This window comes from Monopterus albus, unplaced genomic scaffold, assembly GCF_001952655.1.
Source record: "Monopterus albus unplaced genomic scaffold, M_albus_1.0 scaffold6.1, whole genome shotgun sequence".
NCBI classification, from domain to species: Eukaryota; Metazoa; Chordata; class Actinopteri; order Synbranchiformes; family Synbranchidae; genus Monopterus; species Monopterus albus.
The window spans coordinates 2833666-2855884 of record NW_018127886.1 but is presented as its reverse complement, the minus strand read 5'-3'; the positions used below and the strand labels follow the sequence as shown (position 1 = coordinate 2855884).

At 40.1% G+C, this 22219-nt stretch overlaps 2 protein-coding genes across 3 annotated transcripts in view; one reads left to right on the top strand and one right to left on the bottom strand.

The window, feature by feature from the left end:
* Positions 1–15076: 15076 nt before the first annotated feature.
* Positions 15077–20739, bottom strand: idh3g (isocitrate dehydrogenase (NAD(+)) 3 non-catalytic subunit gamma). Its single transcript, XM_020620880.1, has 12 exons — positions 20622–20739; positions 20256–20303; positions 18353–18450; positions 18155–18270; positions 17955–18015; positions 17699–17831; positions 17277–17410; positions 17093–17195; positions 16852–16998; positions 16610–16704; positions 16470–16530; positions 15077–16045 (listed from the first exon to the last, which is right to left on the bottom strand). The coding sequence occupies exons 1-12, from the start codon at positions 20700–20702 to the stop codon at positions 15944–15946; spliced, it is 1179 nt and encodes a 392-aa protein (XP_020476536.1). The 5' UTR covers positions 20703–20739; the 3' UTR covers positions 15077–15943.
* A 556-nt stretch (positions 20740–21295) lies between these two features.
* The window catches only part of fam3a (FAM3 metabolism regulating signaling molecule A), a 17696-nt gene continuing 16772 nt past the window's right edge, over positions 21296–22219 (top strand). For both annotated transcript variants that reach the window (XM_020620544.1, XM_020620552.1), the window contains exon 1: positions 21296–21584. The gene's annotated coding sequence lies outside the window, so the exon portion shown is untranslated. The remainder of the gene's footprint in view (positions 21585–22219) is intronic.

Below are 22219 nucleotides of genomic sequence, written 5' to 3'. Positions count from 1 at the left end.
TGAATACTTATGACCATGTGATATTTCAGTTTTTCTTTTTTAATAAATCTGCAAAAATGTCAAAAATTCTGTGTTTTTCTGTCAATGTGGGGTGCTGTGTGTACATTAATGAGGAAAAAAATGAACTTAAATGATTTTAGCATATGGCTGCAATATAACAAAGAGTGAAAAATTTAAGGGGGTCTGAATACTTTCCATACAAATACCTTGGGCTTTGTTAGTGAACAGGGGCTGTGTACTTCTACTTGTCCTGGAATACTGATTGGCTGAGTCAGCCAGGTCAACAGTGGTTATGCCTTTGGGGTGCACACAGAGCAGCGAAGCTTAGTGCACAACAAGAACAAAGTTTTGTACCTTTTAGTTTTAATGTCTGGTTCTTCAACACATACACACATGGCCATAAGGAGATAAAAGTTGCCATGCATGCAGACACTCACAGGTGTACACAGTGAGTGAATTAATAAAATCATGCACACACACTGCCTTGTTCACAAACTTTGAACACAAACAAAAATCCAACCAAACATGCAAATGGTAGTGATGTAGCCAAATTTATTTGGAGAAGTAAATTGCAGTTTTCTCTCATTTTTTTCCCTAAAAGCAGCAGTTAACAAGGAAACTATAGATCATATTTTATGAGTACTACATCATTTCCACTTAGTGGCCCCCAGCAGCATGCATTCGCACACATACAGGCAGGCAGGATGCCTGTGGCACACTCTTTTTCTGTTTGGCCCAAAGCCAGTGAACCCTGGCCAGCAAAGACTGAATTGTCCCATATTGTTAGAAAATCTGAGGTTTCCTCTAGCAGTGCCACCAGATTCACATCAGATGTTTCCCTCAGTCGAACCCTTTAGTCATACAGCTGGGGAGGTGGGGCTGGAAGCTCCATGAGAATCACTCTAATATGATTATCCTGGCCCCTCTGGTCTTAGAGGACACTGGGTTACAAAGCAGTGAAGCAAGATCATTAATCTACTTTGTTTGTTTAAAGGCTACACATGACAACTGATGAACAAGAGAAAAGGGGGGGGGGGGACCCAGGGCCCAACAAAAAAAAAAGCATCCATCATGAAGAAAGATGAAAGAAGAAAAAGAAAGGGGGGGGGGGGGGACACAGGGCACAACAAAAAGAAATGCATCCATCATTTTCAATGAGTGACAGAAAGATAATTAATGGTTTGCTCACATTTGGCTTGAGTTTGAAGGTTAAGCGAGCAAAGCCTTGAATAAGACACCCTAATGGTTTCTCACATTTGGCATGAGTCTGAAGGTTAAGCAAGCAAAGCCTTGAACAAGATACCCTGTATAAAATAATTTATCCACCAACATTAAATCACTATTATCTATGATCAAAACCGAATAATATCTCTTGAGCATTTTGTTCAGTCTCAAAGCAGCACTGAAGTCAAAGACGAATGTTGGGACCTCTAAATATCTTAATCTGTGAACCTTTTCCTCTGAGATTTCAAGCTGGACATTCTCCCACATGTTGGAGCTTATTTCCAGCTCCTAGTATAGTGCCAGAAACAAAAACGACAGCTGTTTTTCTCTAAGAAGGGGTCTCTTCTTAAAAGACACTTCAATGACTTCTCTCCAAGATGTCTTTATTCAAATGCAGGTGTTGACAGTTATAAATAAATGATGTGTTGTATGATTCACTTGTGTGGTCAATCAGAGTAGAGACAGATGTAGATGTCTGGAGAAGAGAAAGATGGAGACAGCCCTGGAATAAACAACTCAGTCCAAAAATAAGTCACTCACTCAAGGTCACTTTTCAGTCTGAAGTGATTGGTTTCATCTCCGACTCTACAAACATGGCTACCATCAAGCCTCAGTGTGATGAGGTTTAGCTGAATGTTCACTCAGTGGGATAAAAATAAATAAAATTAATTAATTAAAATAACTTAACAGATCATTTGTCTTCCTGAGGACAGCCTGAATTAGGGCATTCCTTATAAGTGCAACAGAGAACAGAACACCTGGTCTGGCATCTAAACATTAAGAAACATTGGAGGGAATCCATCATTTGTCAGAGGCAGATAAAAAATGTAGGACTCGTCTTGGGTCAGTCATTGATAACCAGGATAATATACTGCAGGAGGTTACTTTGGCAACAAAGTGCAGTTTTATTTCTATCAAAGGTACTATTATTGCCATTATCCTCCGAGTTCTTTCCTACAAAATGCTACTAGCATGAATCACTTTTGCAAACATAAAAAGCAAATTCCACTTTTATTTTGGGCATAAATTGAGTGCAATTATACAGACCTATGTAACGAAACATCTTTGATTTAGTTCAGCTGTAGGAAGTAGTTTCCCCACATGCTGTAAACCTCATATAAGAAGAATGCAAATGAGAATATAAAGCTCTTTTGCTTTGTTTTTATAATTTTATTTTACAGTGCATCTTTTTTTTTATCAGCTAATCAAATATTTTGCATGTTACTGAGCTCCATTTTATAAAGTGACTACAGCTGTAAGATCAATGTGAAGTAAAAATATTTTTATTAATGAAGCACTGTGGAAGGAAAGTGAGTTGATCTGGGATCAGATTTATGGTCTTTCAGCTGCAAGATGATCTCTATAAGCAAACGTCAAGCAGCTTGAAAGTGCAGGCATTATGAACGTGACATGTTGTTTACTTTATATTTGATTCAAAAACCAAATTATCCATTACTGATCATAATCTGTTTAGGAAATTCCAAAGCATTTAAAAGTGGAGTGGTGAATTCATGCAAGTTCTATACAGAAGGTCACAGAATCATAGCTAGAGCCACTTTTCAAAGAGGAAACTAGCACCTCACTGAGATAATGTTTTCCTTTAATTTCTCACCCAGCTCTAGATGAATAAACTGAAAGATAGACCTGTGACTCTCACTGTCAGGCTGTTAATGAGAGCCGGCTGTCACATGCACAGTGCAGGTGGCTTACACATGAATTTCAAGTATGAGCAAAGACATTGCACTGGGCACCGCTGTATGAATGTGATTTAAGTCTCTGGCCAACTAAAGCAAATTGCAACTTTTATCGGCCTCTACAAGCTTAAACTGATGCTGTCTACTATAACAGTACTGCAATAAATGCTCCCCTCATGAAGGTGATAATGTGATAAACAGTTTAACAACAACTGGACATTATTGCCGTCATGAAGGGAAGGTTTACTGCAGTTCTATTAAACTGTGTTATTTTGGTAGGTATACCCAGTAAACTGTTAACTGTGGGTGACGAAGACAGATTAACTATCTATTAAACTGTGTTATTTTGGTAGGTGTACCCAGTAAACTGTTAACAGCGGGTGACGAAGACAGATTAACTGCTAGAAAGGCAGACAGATTAAAAGTATGTAGCTGTGTGTTTATGGTGCACGCCACATATTTGTGATGTCTGTGGTTGGGTTGAGTCCACCCACACACCTATGTGTCATATCTCCCCCTCCTCCCCTGGTACAGCTTGAACAGGTCGCCAGTCTATAACAGGGCTAACACTAAGAGACAGACAACCACACACACCCACACTCCTACAGGCAAGTTAGAGTCGCCAATCAACCTAAGCTGCATGTTTTTGGACTGTGAGAGGAAGCCGGAGTACCCGGAGAGAACCCATGCAGACACAGGGAGAACATGCAAACTCCACACAGAAAGGCCCTGGGTCTTCCGGGGCTCAAACCCAGGAGGTTTTGTTGTACATATATATTTTCTGCAGGTCTATTGTAACTGTCAAGATTTCAAACCTGTTTATTTCTCAGCCTCCTCATGTGTTTCTTTTTCTTTTTGTAGTCACTTGGTTTATTGGTCTATTTTTCATGCTCACTCTATCGAAGTTTCCTCATTGCTCGATGACGATGATGGATGAAGTATAAACAACAAAGTCTGTATTTTGACAAAAAAGAACAATCAACAGAAAAAAACTGAGAAGAAAAGAAGCACAAAAGAGAAGAGAGAGAAACAGAAGAAAACTGAAACATGACAGACAAGCTGGGGCAACAGCTGAGGGAACAATATGTTCATGGTTTAACTCAGTTTGAGTTAATACACTCTGTCCATCCATCCTCCATGTTCCTGCATCTCCTCTGCAGTAAACAAAGCAGTTAAGAACAGGAAAGATGTAATTCAAGCAAAAAACAAAGCAGTTAAGAACAGGAAAGATGGGATGGGCTGTAATTCAAGCAAAGAAGATGTATTAAAGGCGGTGGAATGGTGGATATCTGTATCCTGGAAAAAGGAGAACGGACACCATGAGGAGAAAGCAATAAAGGGATTAAATGGGAAGGAAGACAGTGGGATAAAGAAGGAAGAGGTGGGAAACTGTCAGTGTTTGGTGAAGAGAAACTAAGAAATGAGAACACCAGTCATGTCACAGTGGAATAAAGTGCCCAGTGTCATCATCTTCTAGCAAAAGCAGATTGTAACTAAACGTGATGGTTGTAGGAGGCCGTGTGGTCATGTGTATACACAGAGCATGTACATCGGTGACCAGTGCAGTGTGGCGCATGTTTCCATATCCTACAGAAGAAAGTTTGAGTAATGTAAATAAAACAAGTGAGTGTCCAGACGCACTGAAAAAAAGATTTGTTGGATTTACTTGATTGTATGTGTACATCGGCCCCACACAATGATAATGTGTAAAACCAACATAATTTTCTTTAGGGCTTAATTTGTTTGAATTATGTTAACAGAGGAAATATGAATGAATTGTGTTGCATATACTAGCATAATTTGTGTAAATCCAAAGACCCGGTAAGTCCTTTTTTTCAGTGCGGAGATGCATACTTGGTGAATAGCATGCTGTACACTTTCAGGGCCTCTGGGATGTATTGGAAGTGTCAAGAACCTGTGGCCTTCAAAGTTTTCACTTTCTCAATGTCAGCCAACAGTCTCTGCTGTGTCTAGACTCAAAACCTGCTGTGTTTGTGTGTGTGTGTGTGTCTACAGACACGCATGCCTATCCAACAGTGGGCCTCTCCATTGTTACAATGGTTAAAAAAAAACAAGGGGCATTTTGGAAGTCCATTATTAGTCATGCTTTAATTCATGTAATTATCATGTCATTATAGTTGTTTGTAAAATCATCTTATGAATTTATTTCAGTTTCACATTGTTGTGCCATCTTAATAAGTTTTTCAAAAGATTTGTTTTTTGCAGTGTGCTACCTGCACACAATTAACATTTTACAATTATTTTTATCATCTTTTGTCCCGATAGAACCAAAGTATTTCCCGCCACTGAACGTAGGCGGTTCCATCTTCCGAGCTAGCTTACCGCTTATGGTGCTGCTAAATGACATGTAGTGATGTGTGCACGCACAACGACTACCAATATTAAATGTCGGATTTCAAATCAATCTTTGCTGTGATGACAACAAAAGTAATGTTGTAACAGGTTGTTTTTTGGAGGGAGTAACTGTAATATTATTACTGAAATTTTGTTTGCAACTTTTTACATTACTTGTTACTGGGGAAAATAATATTATTACGGCAATGTGTTACTAGTGATGTGTTACTAGTAACACATTATTAGTAATGTATTACAACCCAGCACTGGTTTTGTTACTCTAATGTCTTTCCACTTAACCACTATGAGGTGCCAAAGATGGTCCTAACTTTGCCTTTGAGCATCCAAAGGAAAAAACCCTCAAAAAAAAGAATGAAACCATCATGAACTAAATAATTAAACTATTAGGGGACTGTGTGGAAGTTCTGGGGTTTAATTTTTATGAGGCTTGATAAATTTTAAAGTCCAAAGGGACTGTGATGGAATAGAGCTCATAAACTGCCTGACCAGATGGCTCAGGGTGTTACACAGCTGTTCTGAAAATTTGAGGTAGCCCTCCAAAAGATGTACGCAAACAATTTATGAGCAGTGTGTGTGTGCTTCAAAATAAATTAAGCTGAAATGTGCCCAAACTGTTAGTTCAGAGTTTTGAGAAAGACATGGGTTTGATCCTTAAGCTCACTGAGTTTTGAAGTTCAATTCCAAAAGATTCAAATACAGCTCAGTCTGACTAAATGTCTCAGGATGTTAGATAACTCTTGGAAGTTCAGGATTTATGTGGCTCAGTGAGGACCAACACCCAAAGTGAAGACTGTGAAGCACTTAAAGAAAAACACAAATCGTAGCATGTTGGGTTAATTTGCAACCTTGAGATGGCAGTGGTGCAGTATCTGGTTCAAATCCTGCTCAGTTTGGATTTATGGCTCATCAAAACCAATGCTGCTGCAGAGCTTTTTTCTACAGAGGCAGAGACAATGGGTTATCAGATGGAAAACCACAAGCTGCTACTAAACTTGGTTTTTCTTAATTAATGATTAAGCATTTGTTTGTTTGTCACCTCACAGCAAGAACGTTCCAGATTTGAGTCCTAGTCAACCCAGGGCCTTTCTATGCGGGGTTTGTGTGTTCTCCCTATGAATGCCAGGGTTCTCTCCGGGTACTCCAGCTTCCTCCCACAGTCCAAAGACATGCGGTTTAGCTTGATTGGTGCCTCTAAATTGCCTGTAGGAGTGAGTATGGTTATTTGTCTCTAAGTATCAACCCTGTGATAGACTGACAACCTGTCCAGGGTGGACCCCGCCTCTCACCCAATGTCAGCTGGGATTAGCTCCAGACTCCTGCGATCCTCTTCAGGATAAATAGTTTAGATAATGTATGGATGGTATGGTTAGCTCTGTTTTTCTCTGAGGCTGTCTATAGGAGGTTACCCCAGCCACATGTACCTGCATATCTTGGTGCAGTACAGATTGGAATAACTATGAGAAGTAATGTATGAAGAAATGAATGGTGGTAGAACATGGATAATCACCAGGGCTGCAGATATTTGTTTAGATCTCCTTAAATCCTGGGACATCCCACACTGATTCCCAAGACATAGACTGACTCAGACAGGGTTAACACAAAGTGGAAGAGAGGGGTGAAGAGCCAGACAAAGAGGCAGCCTGTGGACAAAGGAGGACTATGTGTTATATCAAATGAAGCAACATAAACAATATCAAAGCAAAATAAATCCAGGCTGGAAACCAACACTAAATGTTTCACCTAATGAGGACTGGAGTCGGAAGCTGCATTGTAGCCCAAATGTGAACATACAAACACACATTCATACTACTTTGTGCCTTCTATCAAAATGTGCACTTGTTTATATCATATTAAGAAGCCAGTGGTCCCCTGTGGAAAAAGCACTTTAAATCCAAAATGGATGTGTGTGTAGATCTGTGTGCCTGTGCATGTTTGCAAGTACTGTATGTAGCCATTGCTGCATTCACTCTCAGGAACGACTGTTTCCATATGCATGTTGCATGCATGAGTGTTGATGTCAAGGAGTTAATGATGATGGTGTTTATTTATCTCCTGAGGTGGAAAATGGTAAACGGGGCTGAAAAAGTGCAGTGTCTGGGGCTGCAGAATGAACCAGGAAGAGGGAGAGTGAAGAGGGAGAGGTGAGACCTCTTTGTGGGGACCGAGCGAAAAGAGAGCGCCTTTTCAAAAAAGAGTTTGTTTACATGTTCACATGTTCCTCTTCTCACTGATCAAATCAAGTGTTTCTGCATGTCTGTCTATGGCATCAAGTTGGTGTCCACCCTGCTATCATTGGGACCATAAGCATCATGCAAGGATATGTTGCTGCACATAAGTTCATTTAATAACTCTTTGGACACTGTGGCCTATGGGGTTTGTTAAAGGAAAAGGTGAATAATACAGATCTGATATGTTTAATGTAAATTATGGTATGCACTACTAATAACTCCACAATTACACAGCTGTTTTTACTATGGTTTGTTTGTATGTTAATCCAAATTTCCCTGAAGTGCACTGACCCCCCGAAATACAGTCAATTTAGACACGTGTTGATATGAAGGTGTTATCAGGAAACAACTCATCATCATCAGCCTGCTCTCTGCTCTGATTTGGAGCATGGTTCAAATAATGTGGATAAAAATAGTTTTCAGTCCTGAGGGTAGATCTGAGTGTTTCCTGAGTTTAAAGCCACTAAGGAGCTGGAAACATCAAGGCTGGTTCCAGTTATTCATCAAGGAAAGAGGGGAAGGAATGGAGGAGTAGAAGGTCTCCGGGATGAACGGATTGAAGGAGGACGGGAAGAACCTAACGGGATGCAGAGATCACAGACTCTTAAATAAGGAGCAAATTTTTGGTTTTTGCTTTAAGGAGGAAACTGGTCACGTAATGGAAAATCTCAGACATGGTAATAGGAGGCAGCACATAAGAAGAGTGATGAAAGCAATAAAAAACAGAAGCACATGGGTTCACACACATACACAGACATATAGAAACAACCATGCATTCATACAATAGGGCATTTAAAAAGATAATGCTCATCTCTTGTTACAGTCAATGAAACATTAAGTATGTTGGTCACCATAAGTGTCAGGTTAGTGCTCTTTGCAGAGAGGGCTTTCTCATTTATGCTAGTGTGTTTGCTTGTGTGTAATCATGTGTATGTATGTGTGTGTATGTCTCCCTAGTTCCATTTGCTTAATGAAGGCCTCCTGTGTAAAAGGAGTGTTAAGACCTGATCAGGCTCAGAGTGTCAGCCTGATCAAGAGGGCTAATCTGATAGTATACCTTTGTTAGACCACATCTGGATATGCACATACTGTATGTGTGAATGTGTGTTAAGCATACATTTTGATCCTGATCATGATCACCTGTCAGCAGACACCTGTGACTGTGTTTATAACACTCTTCCCATAGCTTCTCAGGGAGCATGTGCCTGCAGTTCCCAGTGAGAGGAGAGTGAATATGCAATGGAAACCCTGCAACACTTTGACCATTCAGGCCATAAAAAGGTCTCCGTGTACAACTTTTCTGCTGTGAACAGAGGTGTCACTTCAACTTCGGAGATTGCGATGTTGGGGCAAACTGTTTTGTGTCCTGCCGTGCAACATAAAAAAACCTTTCATAAGTTGAGTGCAGTGAGAACCCAACATGGCAGTCCGGGCCCTTTCCATCTGTTACTGCTCAGTCTGAGCTCCTGTGTTTGTGATGACAAGGCTGTGACAGGGCAGTAATGACACTGCATCAACTGGCCAAATGGGATAGATGACAAGGTGCTGCCCACTGAGTTTTGTGAAGCATTTAATGTCATCTCTGTGAAGTGTGCCACATTACACTGTTTACAAGAACTGAGAATACATTAAATGACTATTATTGTATTAAATTTGAACTTATAGGTTGCTTTATTAGTGACTGAGGTGAAGCCCTAACTTACTACAAAGTAAACCATAGGTGGCCCCTGTTCTTCTAAACTCTTTAGCAGATTGGGTGTGAACAATGGTGTATAGAGATGGGAAAGAAATACAGTATATGCAAGTCTGATGTGAGTTGTTTAGTAGAACAGAGCAGGAATTATGGTTGATTTCAGTTTACTATTTCCATGGATAATGAGATGGCAATGCAAAGAATTGGCAGTGAATAAAAGGTGTCAGAGCTTAGGCTTTAGGATTGTCCTGACTTGTTGCCATTTCATTTAATTTCATCTGCCTCCTGGAAGGACTCTCCCCTGGTTTTCTTTATTTTTTCTTTGTTTAGGCAACAGGATGAGGGCGGTGAAGAGGTTTGAAGTGAGTAAAGAGAAGGAGCCAGGCAGGTATATGCACATAAAGGGTTGCTGAAAGAAATAAATCACAAAAATATTGTGACTGTTCGGTTTTGAACCTTTACCATCAGAACCAAAACCAACAGTGTTTAGTTTAGTTTTTTCTAATTTGAGGATATGAATATTGAGAATCATATATTGCAAAAGTAAGACTGTGTATCCATTTATAAAAGACATTTATGGGCAATATACTGTATGTTGTCAAACCCACGTGTGCTTGTTATACCATCTTCATTCCCTCATGATTCTCTCACCTATTCCTTAAGATAACATCAGAAATGAGATAGAAGTGAAAAATAAAATTAGAACTCTAATGCAGTTTTATTACGAGCTTTAATTTTATTTAATGCTTGTATTTTAAGAAACATGCCCTACGTGATAAAACATAATTGCAGGACATCACCTGAGAACACTGTGTCAGGGACACAGGACAGTGACTGCTCCATTCCCTCTGGATTTATCCAAAGACTAGGTTAACAGGAGTTATTCCAAGATGGCGAGATTAAAGCGAAAGTGGAGGCTGGGCCATTGCTAGACTGTGTTTTCATATCAGGTGATTTTCGTCAAATATCACATCAGGTGTCAGTGATTCGCCTGCCCTTAGTTCGCACTGCTAGTTAAAACTGTGCTGTCTATCAGCAACCTGCCAGCAGATTCATCAGAACTAAACACTCCTGTAGCCAGCAGATACATTTCATTGACAGTGGGAAGCCTGCATAGTTGTTTCTTTTATTAGTATATATTCAGCACAACATAACTTGAGCACATTTGCAGCAGAACCTCAGAGACCCACTTCGGGTTTTGTGGCAACAAGGGTATTTCTCCCCTTTGCTCCAGACTTTATTCATTTCATACAGGAGCCAGACAGCCTTGATGTACCCGCCTACAGACAAAAATCCTGGCAAGATATCCCAGTGAATGAAGAAATATAATCAAAGCTGTGTTTTCTGGTGGATTTGCAGAAATCTGTTTTCATCAAAACTCTTTTTGAAAGCTTCACCAGAGAATAGCAGAGAGAGTATTAAAGAAAGTGAAGAAAAGTAGTCTAAATAAATACAGATCAGGAAGTCATGCCAGATTATAAGACACAGAAAAAAAAGACCCATACCTGTCACCTAACAGCTACTGGTACCTTTAGAGTGACTGCACATCTTTTATTATTACACATTTACTCTCTTGATAGCCTGTGCCTGGCAACAGGTTGGAGACGGTCCTGGTCAGGTTGTGGCGATGATCACACACTGTGTGCAAAGAGCTGAGTCAGTGGATGTGGATGGCAATCAAGAGTGGGAAATATGCTTTGTGAGAGCATACTGGCTTTGAACTGGTGAATACAAAGAGCTGCAAACTGTATGTGTGTGATTTTTCATGAGTGCAGCATGTGACTCCAGCAGAACCCCCCCCCCGAACTCACAGCAAGGGAACAGATGGTAAAACTTTTATTAGAATTACAAACAGGATTCAAAAAAAGTGAGAAATATTGGCAAGAACAAGAGAATGTCTTTAGATGTAACAAATACTGCATTAATAGCCACTAATTTTACAACTCAACCATCCCTTCCTCCCTCTCCAGTGCACATCTGGCCAAAGTGCTGCAGTGACCTCGTTTCTTTCTGATGAAAGACAGAATGTCAATGTTCTCAGAAGACACAGCAAGCCTACTAATTTATCACTAACATGAAATCAACCAGAAATAGCTCCCAAACACTCTCACTCTCACTTTGCCAAGAGGCTTTCAGAGTTAAGGTGGGGGGGGAACAATATGTGAGGTAGTTAAGGAAGAGACTGTCCTCCTGTTAAATACTATTTAGACACAATGCATTAAAGTGCACCTGAAGCCTCAGATTTCCCCTCTCAGGGATGAAAGACAAGGCACAGCACATTGTTGTACAAGGCACAAGATAAGCACAGGAGTCAAGTAAAACAAGTAGGTGTGTTTTTGTTCAAATAAGAAACTGTATTTTGACTATGAGCACAGAGTAAACCCTGGGCTTACAGCAGTGGCAAGGTGAACAACAGTCAGAGACACTTTCTCAGAGTGATCCAGATTCAAGCATCGTGCTGGCCAGCACATGCTCACTGGATGCATTTGTAGGTCAACTAGCAGTCAATGATCAAATAGGAAGTCAGGTAACCAAAGGGGCAAAATAGGTCTCTTTTAATGGGGATCATTGAAGGATCACTTTACTTTTAATAGAGCTGCAATGATAAGGATGCTATGATCTCAATATCATCTACTGCTAAAACCAACTTCATTACACACACACACACACACACACACACACACAAAAGTGCAGCTCCTGTGACAATGGCATTTAGGTCTGATGCTTTTTTGGCTTCTAGCATTCTGAAAGATAAGGCAGCAGTGGAGTGTTTCAACAGCTGAACTCCCTGGTTATCAAACTATAGCAGCTATATATCATACTGTTCTTGTTCCAACTCCTGACCAAAACCTTAGTCTATTACCCTGGTTCTCCACCTTGTGCTCCAGCCACGTTCACATTCACCCCTCTCTATGCCATACTCCTTGATATTTTTTCTATATCCATTTCTGCCAAGCACACATTACCTACTCCCATGTTCATTATTCTTCTCTGATTGGGGCTGTCATTGCTGAAGAGAAAGCGAAGAGGACACACGGAGTCCATATCACACTCAGCTGGGCCCATGGGCGAAGAATAGCTAACTGCTGACGTAGCTTATTGTTGCTAAGCCATAGCTATGGGGTGTGTGGGTGTGTGTGTGTGTGTGTGCCTTTGTATTACTTACATTATGGGGACCAAAACCTATTAACACACACACACACACATTGAATTGTAGGGTGGCAACATGGTGTGAGGTTAGGGTGAGGTTAAGTGTTAGGTATTAGGGTTAGGGTTAAGCAAGTAGTGATTATGGTTAAGGCTAGGATTAGTCTACAGGAAATGAATGTAAGTCAATGTAAAGTCCCCACAAGGAATGAAAACGGGGGGGCGCAAGAGAACAGAGGCTGGCTGAATGGATACAGCTGTGTTCAGCTGAGCCTGATCAGAGGCAAGTTGATTGGTAACCTGCCCTCCACTATATAGCGCAGAAGAATGAACGTGAGTAAAGGAGCATGTTCATATGTAGCAGAAATTACCCCCTGCAGCTACACTGGACTAATAGTGTGTGTAAAAAGTGACAGAAAGGGAATATGAGAAAGGGAGGTGTCAGCATTAATCTTATAAACACTGATGAAAATATTAAACATGGTATTTTAAAGAGATAAAAGGAACAGGAATGAAGGAGAAGGAGGGAGGAGATGCAGGTGATGAAGACATCTAAGCTGGCACTAAGTGAATACTTGAAAGATAAAACACATGTGTATGACTGCACATGATACAAGAAATGCCAGGCTGACAGTTTCAATAAGAGAATAACCACACATATTTCTAGTGGTATCTTACTTTGTACACTGTACTGCGTGCATAAAGTTTTTAAATGTCAGGCAAAGTTTTGAGATGTCAGCCTCCACCCCAGCACAGTGGGGGTAAATATATATTTTGTGGTGCGCACTGGATCAAACAATTGAACAAAAATCAGTAGCAAGCTCTTGTTTTTTCAGAGACAGAATCTCCACTACCTTGGATAATCACAGCGTGCTGTGAACACTGTTAATAGAGACCACTGCAATAGAAGAACATATCATATTTACAATAAAAAAACAGTGAGCAATAGTGACACTGTTAATCTGGATTGACAAGCAGTTCTCCAAATGCAATGTAATGTAAAATCTTTACAGCCAGTTGGGACCCTTCACAGGTTTATACAAGGACTGAATGATGGCTCACAGAGGTCGAGCGGCCTGTGGTTTGTCTCATGGTCCCGCTCCAGAAAAGGCTCAGAGGGGACAGAGCAGCTCAGGAGGGGGAGCGGGGATGAGGGGAGAGTGTGAAGCTCCATATACAGTGATGGGAAGTGATGAGAGGTACAGTGAGGTAAAGAGCCCAGGTGGAAGAATATGATCATAAAAAGCTCTTATAGAAAGCACAACAACAACAAAAAAAAGACTGAGGACATGTAGAAGCCAACTTGCTGTCTCTCTTGGGTGAAAAACTGAGAAGAGCAGAGAGAAAAAATTGTTAAAAACAGCCAGCTGGCAAGGAACATGTGGTGATTCACTGTTCACCATATGATTGTTGATTTTCTAAAAACAAAGGAAGGAGTCTCGTCACAAAGGATTTGTTCTGAAGAAACAACTTTCCCACACAACTGGACACATGATAAACTGGCCTGTGCCATTACAATGGAATATGCCGTAGTGACCACAATCAGTCAGAAACAGACAGGTGGGATTATTTGTACAACATATGAGGTCACTGCTGAATTATAACATCGAGCTACCTGCTCCCCCTCCTGCGTTCGCTGGCTCAGAGGACCAGGGATGTTTTTCTCAATATGACTGTATGGTTAAAGTATTTTAAAAACTAGATGAAACAGTAATATATGGAGATCTTTTACCAGGGGAAACTATTACAAATGGATTGGTTGTGTTGCTAAATTGGGAACATTTCAACAGGGAGCAAATCCACAATCCTTCATACTTGTCTTGCAAACACGTAGTGTGAATCCAAGAGCCTGATTCCTGGAAGTCCATCAAAAGAAGCAGAATCTGACCTTAATGCTCCCAGTTATTCAGAGCAATATGCAGCGTTCACAAATGTTTTCACAGTGCAGTCATTGTAATAGCATTTGTTGGGTTTCTCTCTATAATAATGTAAGGTCTACACTTTGCTACTTTAACAAGATTTTTGTTGTGATTTGGTGCTATACAAATAAAACTGAATTACTCCAGAGTGATAACATATATTCTGCATTTTGCCCATGTGAGACACTGAAGCACACACACATGCAATTGAGCTCATTTTGCTTCATATGAGCAAGTAGCAGCTTTAATAAGTGGTGTTGCCACCTACTGATGAAGTGTAAAACAACAACTTGTTATCCAAAGTTGTGAGTAAGACACCGATGGAGCATGAAATTGTAAAACAAACAGGAGGATCAGTGAGCTTTATTAACTGGAGCAGAATAATGTTTATCCACACCCAGAGGCCAGAGCAGAGCAAGGGCAAAGCATCAAGATAAACCTTATATATAAGAATTTCCTGTTGTATAAAGGATATATACACATTCAATTACCAATTTATTAGGCACACCTCTGAAATTGACTGGAGTCTGTTATAGACCGGATTGTTTGGATACTGTAGTTTGTGGTGCTGTTGAAGTGTTCCGCATTATAAACAGACGTTTCTGCTATTTGGCCTAGCCTCATCAATAAAAATGGAGTGGACAGAAAACACAGAAACAGATCAGATACACAGGTCAACATCATCACAAACAGCAGCATCCCAAGTGGCCAAAGCTGAATCTTTAAAACAATTTCAACAAAAGCTGAACATTGTCACCTTCATGTAGGAGGACTTATTGTAGCACCGTTATTACTTTTAACAAGGTGTACCTAATAAACTGCCAACGGAGTGGATATACGGCTTGAAAATTTATTTACTTCAGCTTCCAATCTCGTTTGAGCAATGTTTCAAAACTAAAAAAATCAGTGTAAGGTACAGTAGGTCATTTCTTTATTGATCATATTCATGTTATACAGTATATATGCCCACACCCAGACATGAGGTTTAAGAACTTTTGCCTGTATAAAAGGTAAAATAACAGTATATCCCTCTGACATGTTCAAAACTAAGGTGAAAAGATTATTATGGTACAAGCAAACTCAGCTTTAAGAACAGTAATTTGATGTACACCTCTTCTGATGATACAGTATGAATGAAAAAACAACATCTCCATAATTGTCAAAATACAGGTATGTGAACATACAGGACAGTACAGTATATATTACACAGTTTGATATAATGACAAAAAAGGTTGAGACTATCAATGAAGACTGAGAAATATAGCAAAGGAGGCCTTTGTATGTTTCATAACAATTTGTCCAAACCCATATTTGAATCTGAATGACCCTGATGAATTCATTATAAATAAATATATAACCTATCCTTACAGTACAATTTATAATCTATAGGAGTAATAATGAATATTTGTCAAATGTAGACCATTTTAAAAGAGGTCCAGTAAAGATCATTATTAAATGTGAAAGACCCAGGTGTTTGTACAGTTAACTGTGTGAACAACAACAAAAAAAAACAAACATTCTGATGTCAGCCATAAGATGTGACGCTATGGAAACAGATGTACATCGACATCCTCTCTCAGGCTATATACCTGTCCCAGAGAGAGACACCTGTTCAGACTCACACCTCAAATCAGTATGCATGTACATGGTGTCCTGAATGATTTAGAGCTCTGCAGTGAGCTGCCCTTTACTCTGGATGACCCTCATGACAGACTGGACCACCTCTGACGTAGTCCCCTGACCCCCAATATCAGCTGTGTGCAACTGCAAAAACAAAAATACAAAGGATGCTCACAAACACATTTATTCCATTTAAGTTAGAACATTACCAAATGCCATGAAGATTTAGCCCTGGTGAATGTCTCCTGCCACATAATGCATTTGTATGGGTGCATTGTGGTTATTAAGTTCCTGTAGGCAATAAATAGCTTCCTGGCATTGAAAAATGAAATGCATATCACATATCATTTGTGCTGTCAAAGCAATATCCAATCTACTGCTGTGGATAATAAGCAGATCAGTTTTTGTAAAACCAGTTATCATGCAAAGTAGTACTTCTCTGAGTTTTGTGATAGTAAAAGGACACAATCCTGCTTTGTGTAAATGCACTGTTATACCCACTAGGAAGGATGCCAGACCTGGCATCAGAGCCTAACAATAATGGCCTGTTAGATGATGGAAGACTTACCCTGGTTTCATTCATGGTAACGAGGACGGCATTCCGGATTAAACTTGCATAGTCATAAAGCCTGGAGGCATACAGGAGAAAGAATTATTTCCATTACTTGTATAGCACAGTCACAACTTTGCATCTCAGATGCAACTTACTTAAGGTGGTCCAGCATCATGCAGCTGGCTAGCAGCATGGCAGTGGGGTTAGCAATATTCCTGTCTGCAATACTCTTCCCTGTGTTTCTGGTGGCCTGAGGGAGCCAGAGGAATAGGCCAAGAAAGAGAAAAAGGCCAAAGTTACAATGCATATACATGAGACAGATATGATTTGTGCATTTTCCATCCTTTAAAAACAGAGGAGATGGTGTCCTGCTAACCAGCACTTGCCAAACACTCACCGTTTCAAAGACAGCATAGTCACGACCATAATTGGCCCCAGGTACAAGGCCAGGCCCTCCCACCAGGCCTGCACACACATTGCTCACCACGTTCCCATACAGATTGGGCATCACCATCACATCGAACTGCTGGGGCTTGGACACCAGCTAAGCACACATACACATATGACAGCAGGAGAATAATTTAGACCTAGAAACATTCACAAACCTTACTTGAAGGCATTAAAAGGTCATCAATCACCTGCATGGTGGTGTTGTCCACAATCATGCTGTCAAATGTGATTTCTGGGTAACCAGAAGCCACTTCTCTGCAACACTGAAGGAACAAGCCATCAGCCAGCTTCCTGTTGGAGCAGAAAGGTCGTACTCAATTTCCAGCACCAAGAAACTGTACGACTCATGAGACCCGATAACTCCAAACTTACATGATGTTGGCCTTGTGTACAGCAGTGACCCTGCGCCGACCTTTCTCCCTGGCCAGTTGGAAGGCATAGTCAGCAATCCTGAGGGAATTGTTCCTGGTGATGATCTTGAGACTCTCCACTACCCCTGATACACTCTAAAGGAAGACAGTGAGGAGAATAACAGAAAAAAAGACAACTAAAGTACTGAACACTACAATGTTGAAAGATGAAAGCAGACTAGAAAGACATATGAAAGTGTGTACATTTTTGTCTTTTTTTTACTTGTAGTTTTAATTTTATTCAGTTTTAAATTGTTGTGCACATCAGGGGCCATTGGGCTGGAGTCAAATTGTATTTTATTGATAATACTAAAGTTTATGCTTATAGAATACAAGAGTGTTTCAGCAGACAGTACAAGTGACTGTGCTTCTGTTTTGTCTGACCTCATGCTCCAGACTGCTGTACTCTCCCTCTGTGTTCTCCCTGATAATCATAATGTCAATGTTCTTGTGGCGAGTCTGAACTCCAGGGAGAGACTGGCAGTGCATCACATTGGCATACAGGTCTAAGCTTGTGCTGTTGATACACACAAACAGGAAAGACATTGGATTAACTATGAACAACATTCAGAAGCAATGTGAACCATCTGACAAAAACAAGCTTAATCCAGGCAGTTTAATATTTCATTAAAGCGCTTACCGAAGGAGATTATTTCTGGATTTAACAGATGGTGGCTTGGTATGATTGGTTTCTATGTTACCTATCAAGAGAGTTTAGCAATGTAACAGTTAAAACTACGTGTCATGGACTTATTATGAACAACATGCCTCTCACAGCTGTGCTCTGATTTTCAGCTCATCATGCTATGTTTATGATGCCGAAAAAAGAGATTTATTTACCTTTAAGGGCAACTCCATTACGGCGGATAGCAGTGATGGCATTATTGATATCATCCTCAGTCTCTGCAGCAGAGTTGACATGCACCACCTCAAAGTCCACTGGCACACAGCTGAACCTACAGCATGCATACAAAGCACGTGATGAACCAATCTTCACGTCTCTAGTCAACATGTTGAATAAGGTTTAGTTTAACTAACCGAAAAACTTCTCTGACATGACTGAGCAGCTCTGGACCAATTCCATCTCCAGGTATGAGTGTCACAGTGTGTCTGCCTCCATACTTTGCAGGAGGGGGCTGTAACATTGGCATTTTACACAATATTAACAGCAATGAATTTAAGGACTTGAGATTTTTATTTGCCATTTATGCATAAACAGACAGTCTAGGCATATAGGAATTCTTGTGCAGCTCTCTTGGAATCAGGTAAAGAGTCAAAAGCCAGAAAAGAACATCTAGTCTGAAAATAAAGTTACGTAACAATGCATTCAAGCTAAAAATGCAATACAAAAAATAAGATAATAGATATTAGATGAGATGGGAAACTTCAAATATTGCACATAGTATTTCACATAGTGGAGTTGGTTATGGTATTTCACTTAGTGAGGTAATAAGGGGTTATTGCACATGTTTCTCACATTTTTGTATTTGCCATCAGTCTTACTGTGGCAGGGAAAAAGCTGTTGTAATGTCTTGTTCTGTGTGTGATGATGCTGTCTGCCCTGTTGTGCCTGAGGTTGTAGGTGCAGTTTTTGTGTCTGAGCAGGATGTGAGCTGGGTGGAGTGAGTCTCTGATTATGTTCTCTGCTCATTTATGACACAGCTGTGTGTACAGTGTGTCCATAGCAGGGAGTTCAGTCCCAATGATCCCCTCTGCAGTCTTTATAACTCTTTGAAGAACCTTCCTCTCTGCCTGTGTGGTGTTACCATACCAGACGGTGAGGATGCTCTCTGCCAGTCCTCTATAAGCCTGCGTGAGAGGGCAACGGTTCACCCCAGCTTTTCTGAGCTGCATGATGAAGTATAGCCACTGCTGGGCTTTCTTCTAGAGTACCACTGGTGATTTTCCACTTTTAACCCATAAACTACAAATCACCAATGTACATATGCATTATTGCTGATATGTTACAATATGTTTCATAATAATTACAATGGAATTACTTAATCAGATACATCCATTATTTGTGAAATAGCTGCAGGTGGAAAATGTCAATCCCAGTTTCAGATTATGTGCAATCAAAAGTTATTCTAAAATGTGATTTTCCCATGCCCATACAGGTACTGTGATGTCCATTACTGTGCAGAAATCTTAAAGCAAGTTAGATGCTTAGATTCTTATTTATCATGAAATACCATCAGGGGATGTGTCTGATCTATACCAAATTCATTCTGCAGCACGACAGCGACCCCAAACATACAGCCAGAGGCATAAAAACCTGGCTTCTGTGACACAAATAAGAAATTCTGCAACTGATTGCATGATCTCGCAGAGCCCTGAGCCCAACAGCCACCATCAAGTCAGTCTGGGAGACAGAAGCCAGTGAGGCAGCCTAAATCCAAAGAGGAACTGTGGCAAGATAGAGACAACAACCTACCCACCAATTACCTTGTAAAACTTTGCACATTACTGCATATCAGTGTTGAAAGTAATTCCTCCGATTACTGTAATAGTATTACCCAACCCCAGATTAATCAAGGAATGTTTGTACTGTGTGAAGAGATGCACCAGGAATATAGAAAACACATGAGAGCTAACTGCTTATAATGTTGTTTCCCTGTAATTGAAGGTGGACAACAAGGACAGCAGAGGGACAGTTTAACAAAGGCATAGAGGAACCTGTTAAAAACAGAGTGGCAAATACAGAGGTATTAAGCTTTACTCCCCAAGGGGATGGGAAAAAAGATAAACACTCCCAGTTTACAACAAAACAATCATAGATACCCAACAACTTCCAAAGTTTAATAAACAACATTAAATACATAAATAGGTGCCAGTGATTTTTATGGCATCACTATCATACTCATTTACTGTTGAAGTGACAATTTAACAAAATCACATTTACTCAAGACTGAAACACACAGAGCCAATCTGATTCACTCACTATACGCGAGGTCATATTCCTGCGACTTGTCAGATTTGTTCCAAATACCTGAAACACAACATAAAAAGAGATTAGAATTATTTTAAGGTTAATGTTCAGGATAAGCTGCATAAAAGATTGAGGTTATGGGCAACGTTAGGTTTAGGTTAAAGTAAGGGGAAACAAACACAACACCACAGAGACCGCTATTCAGCAAAACCTTAAAGCAACCAGCTCTAAGCGCTAAAGGTTACTATCAGGTTTGCTAATTGAACTCTATGATATTAACCATATGGCCTTGTGTACAGATAAAATAACTACGTTTAGTTTTGAATCACACAACAATGTTAACAACTGATATGACAAAATGAACGTTCTTTGCCTCACTTTAACCGTATTTCCAAGGCGTCCACCCCAACAACGATTGATGAGTTTAGACATCCTGAAAACAGCACTGTGAGAAGCCATCTTGGTTTGAAACGGTACTCGCGTGGACGAGAATATGTACTCGCGCGTTACTTCCACGTTGGTCGATTTAATTAATTAATTAACTAATTAATTAATTAATTAATTTGTTTGTTTGTTTAGGATGGAGTGGCAACGTTTGTAACAATGTAAAGATGGGATATCGTGATTTATAATATGCCGGTGGTTAATGGTGCATTCAGGTCATATCGTTTAAATGGTCATTTCGAGGACCCCTGTGGGAAAATTCTATTCACCTCAGCCTCTTGTAAATCTGAGACGTAAATATTGGGAATTGGTGACAAAGACAGTACCTCCCAGTTGGTGAAAATGACTAAAGACATGTTAATAAACTGTTGGAAGAATAGCTGGAGATATGATTTTAAAAAATCCCAATAATATACTCAATTCGGCTCAATTTATTCGATCTACACACTCTTGCATTTGAGTTCACTTAGTAATTGACTGCTACAGAGCAAACGTAGCTTAGTTTTTCTTATGTCAATGTAAGGTGTTCCCCTGTCATCGTATTTTTCCGACGTTACCTAAATACAGCATGAAATAAAATCTGGTCACATGGATCCCTTCACGCAGACTCTGTATACACAGCACAGACGGGTTTGGCAATAGACGGAAGACATTCATGGGTTAAGTATATAGGGTTAAGATAATCATAAGCGGTTTTTCTATTTATGCGTGTCGAATGCGCAGTAGCAAAACTTCGACTGAATATTTTGGGCTCAGTCTGTCTTCTCTCTGAAAGCTGGGGTTGTCCCTCGATGAGCAAACAGCGCAAGAAATAGTCAAGTCCCGAGTGGCAGGAGCAACAGCTCTTCTCTTCCAGCAGAGAAGAGCCAGTACCCGCTTGTAACGTGGATATAGTAGGTAAGATCTGCCCCTTCCAATTCTAAAGTACATACACGCCATTAAATATGTTGTCAAAAAGAATTATCCTTTATTACCTTAACTGTGCTATGGTTTGGGTTCATGTCATCTCTTCAAACGTCTCTCTTCAGAGCCATCTTGTATGACCATTGTAAGCGATTTACAGCTTTTTGTTTAAAATGTCATACCAATCTTTGAATAACATTAATCACAATTCTGTAATTACGAATGTTATTATTTTAATGGTGTTTAAATGGCTTGTTCAGAAATACAGTTTTCTACCATATTCAAAGTCTAAAATAGTTAAGTGTAGTGAGCGGGTCGTTTCCCAACCGGAGGATTAGCGGTTCGATTCCCGGCTTGTCCAGTCAACATGTCGAGGTGTCCTTGAGCAAGACACTGAACCCCCAGTTGCTCCTGGTGATGTCACCGGTGTGTGAATGCGTGAGTGCTTGGGAGTGCGAATGGGTGAATGGCCGAATAATGATTTGATTTGATTTATTCTTTCAAACATGCAGAACAATGACACCAACACACACATAATTACACAAATCCAACCAATACTAATCCAGAATCAGTTTGCTTATACCTAGTACATGTTTGAATGGAGTAGGAAGAAGTCAGACTTATCCAGT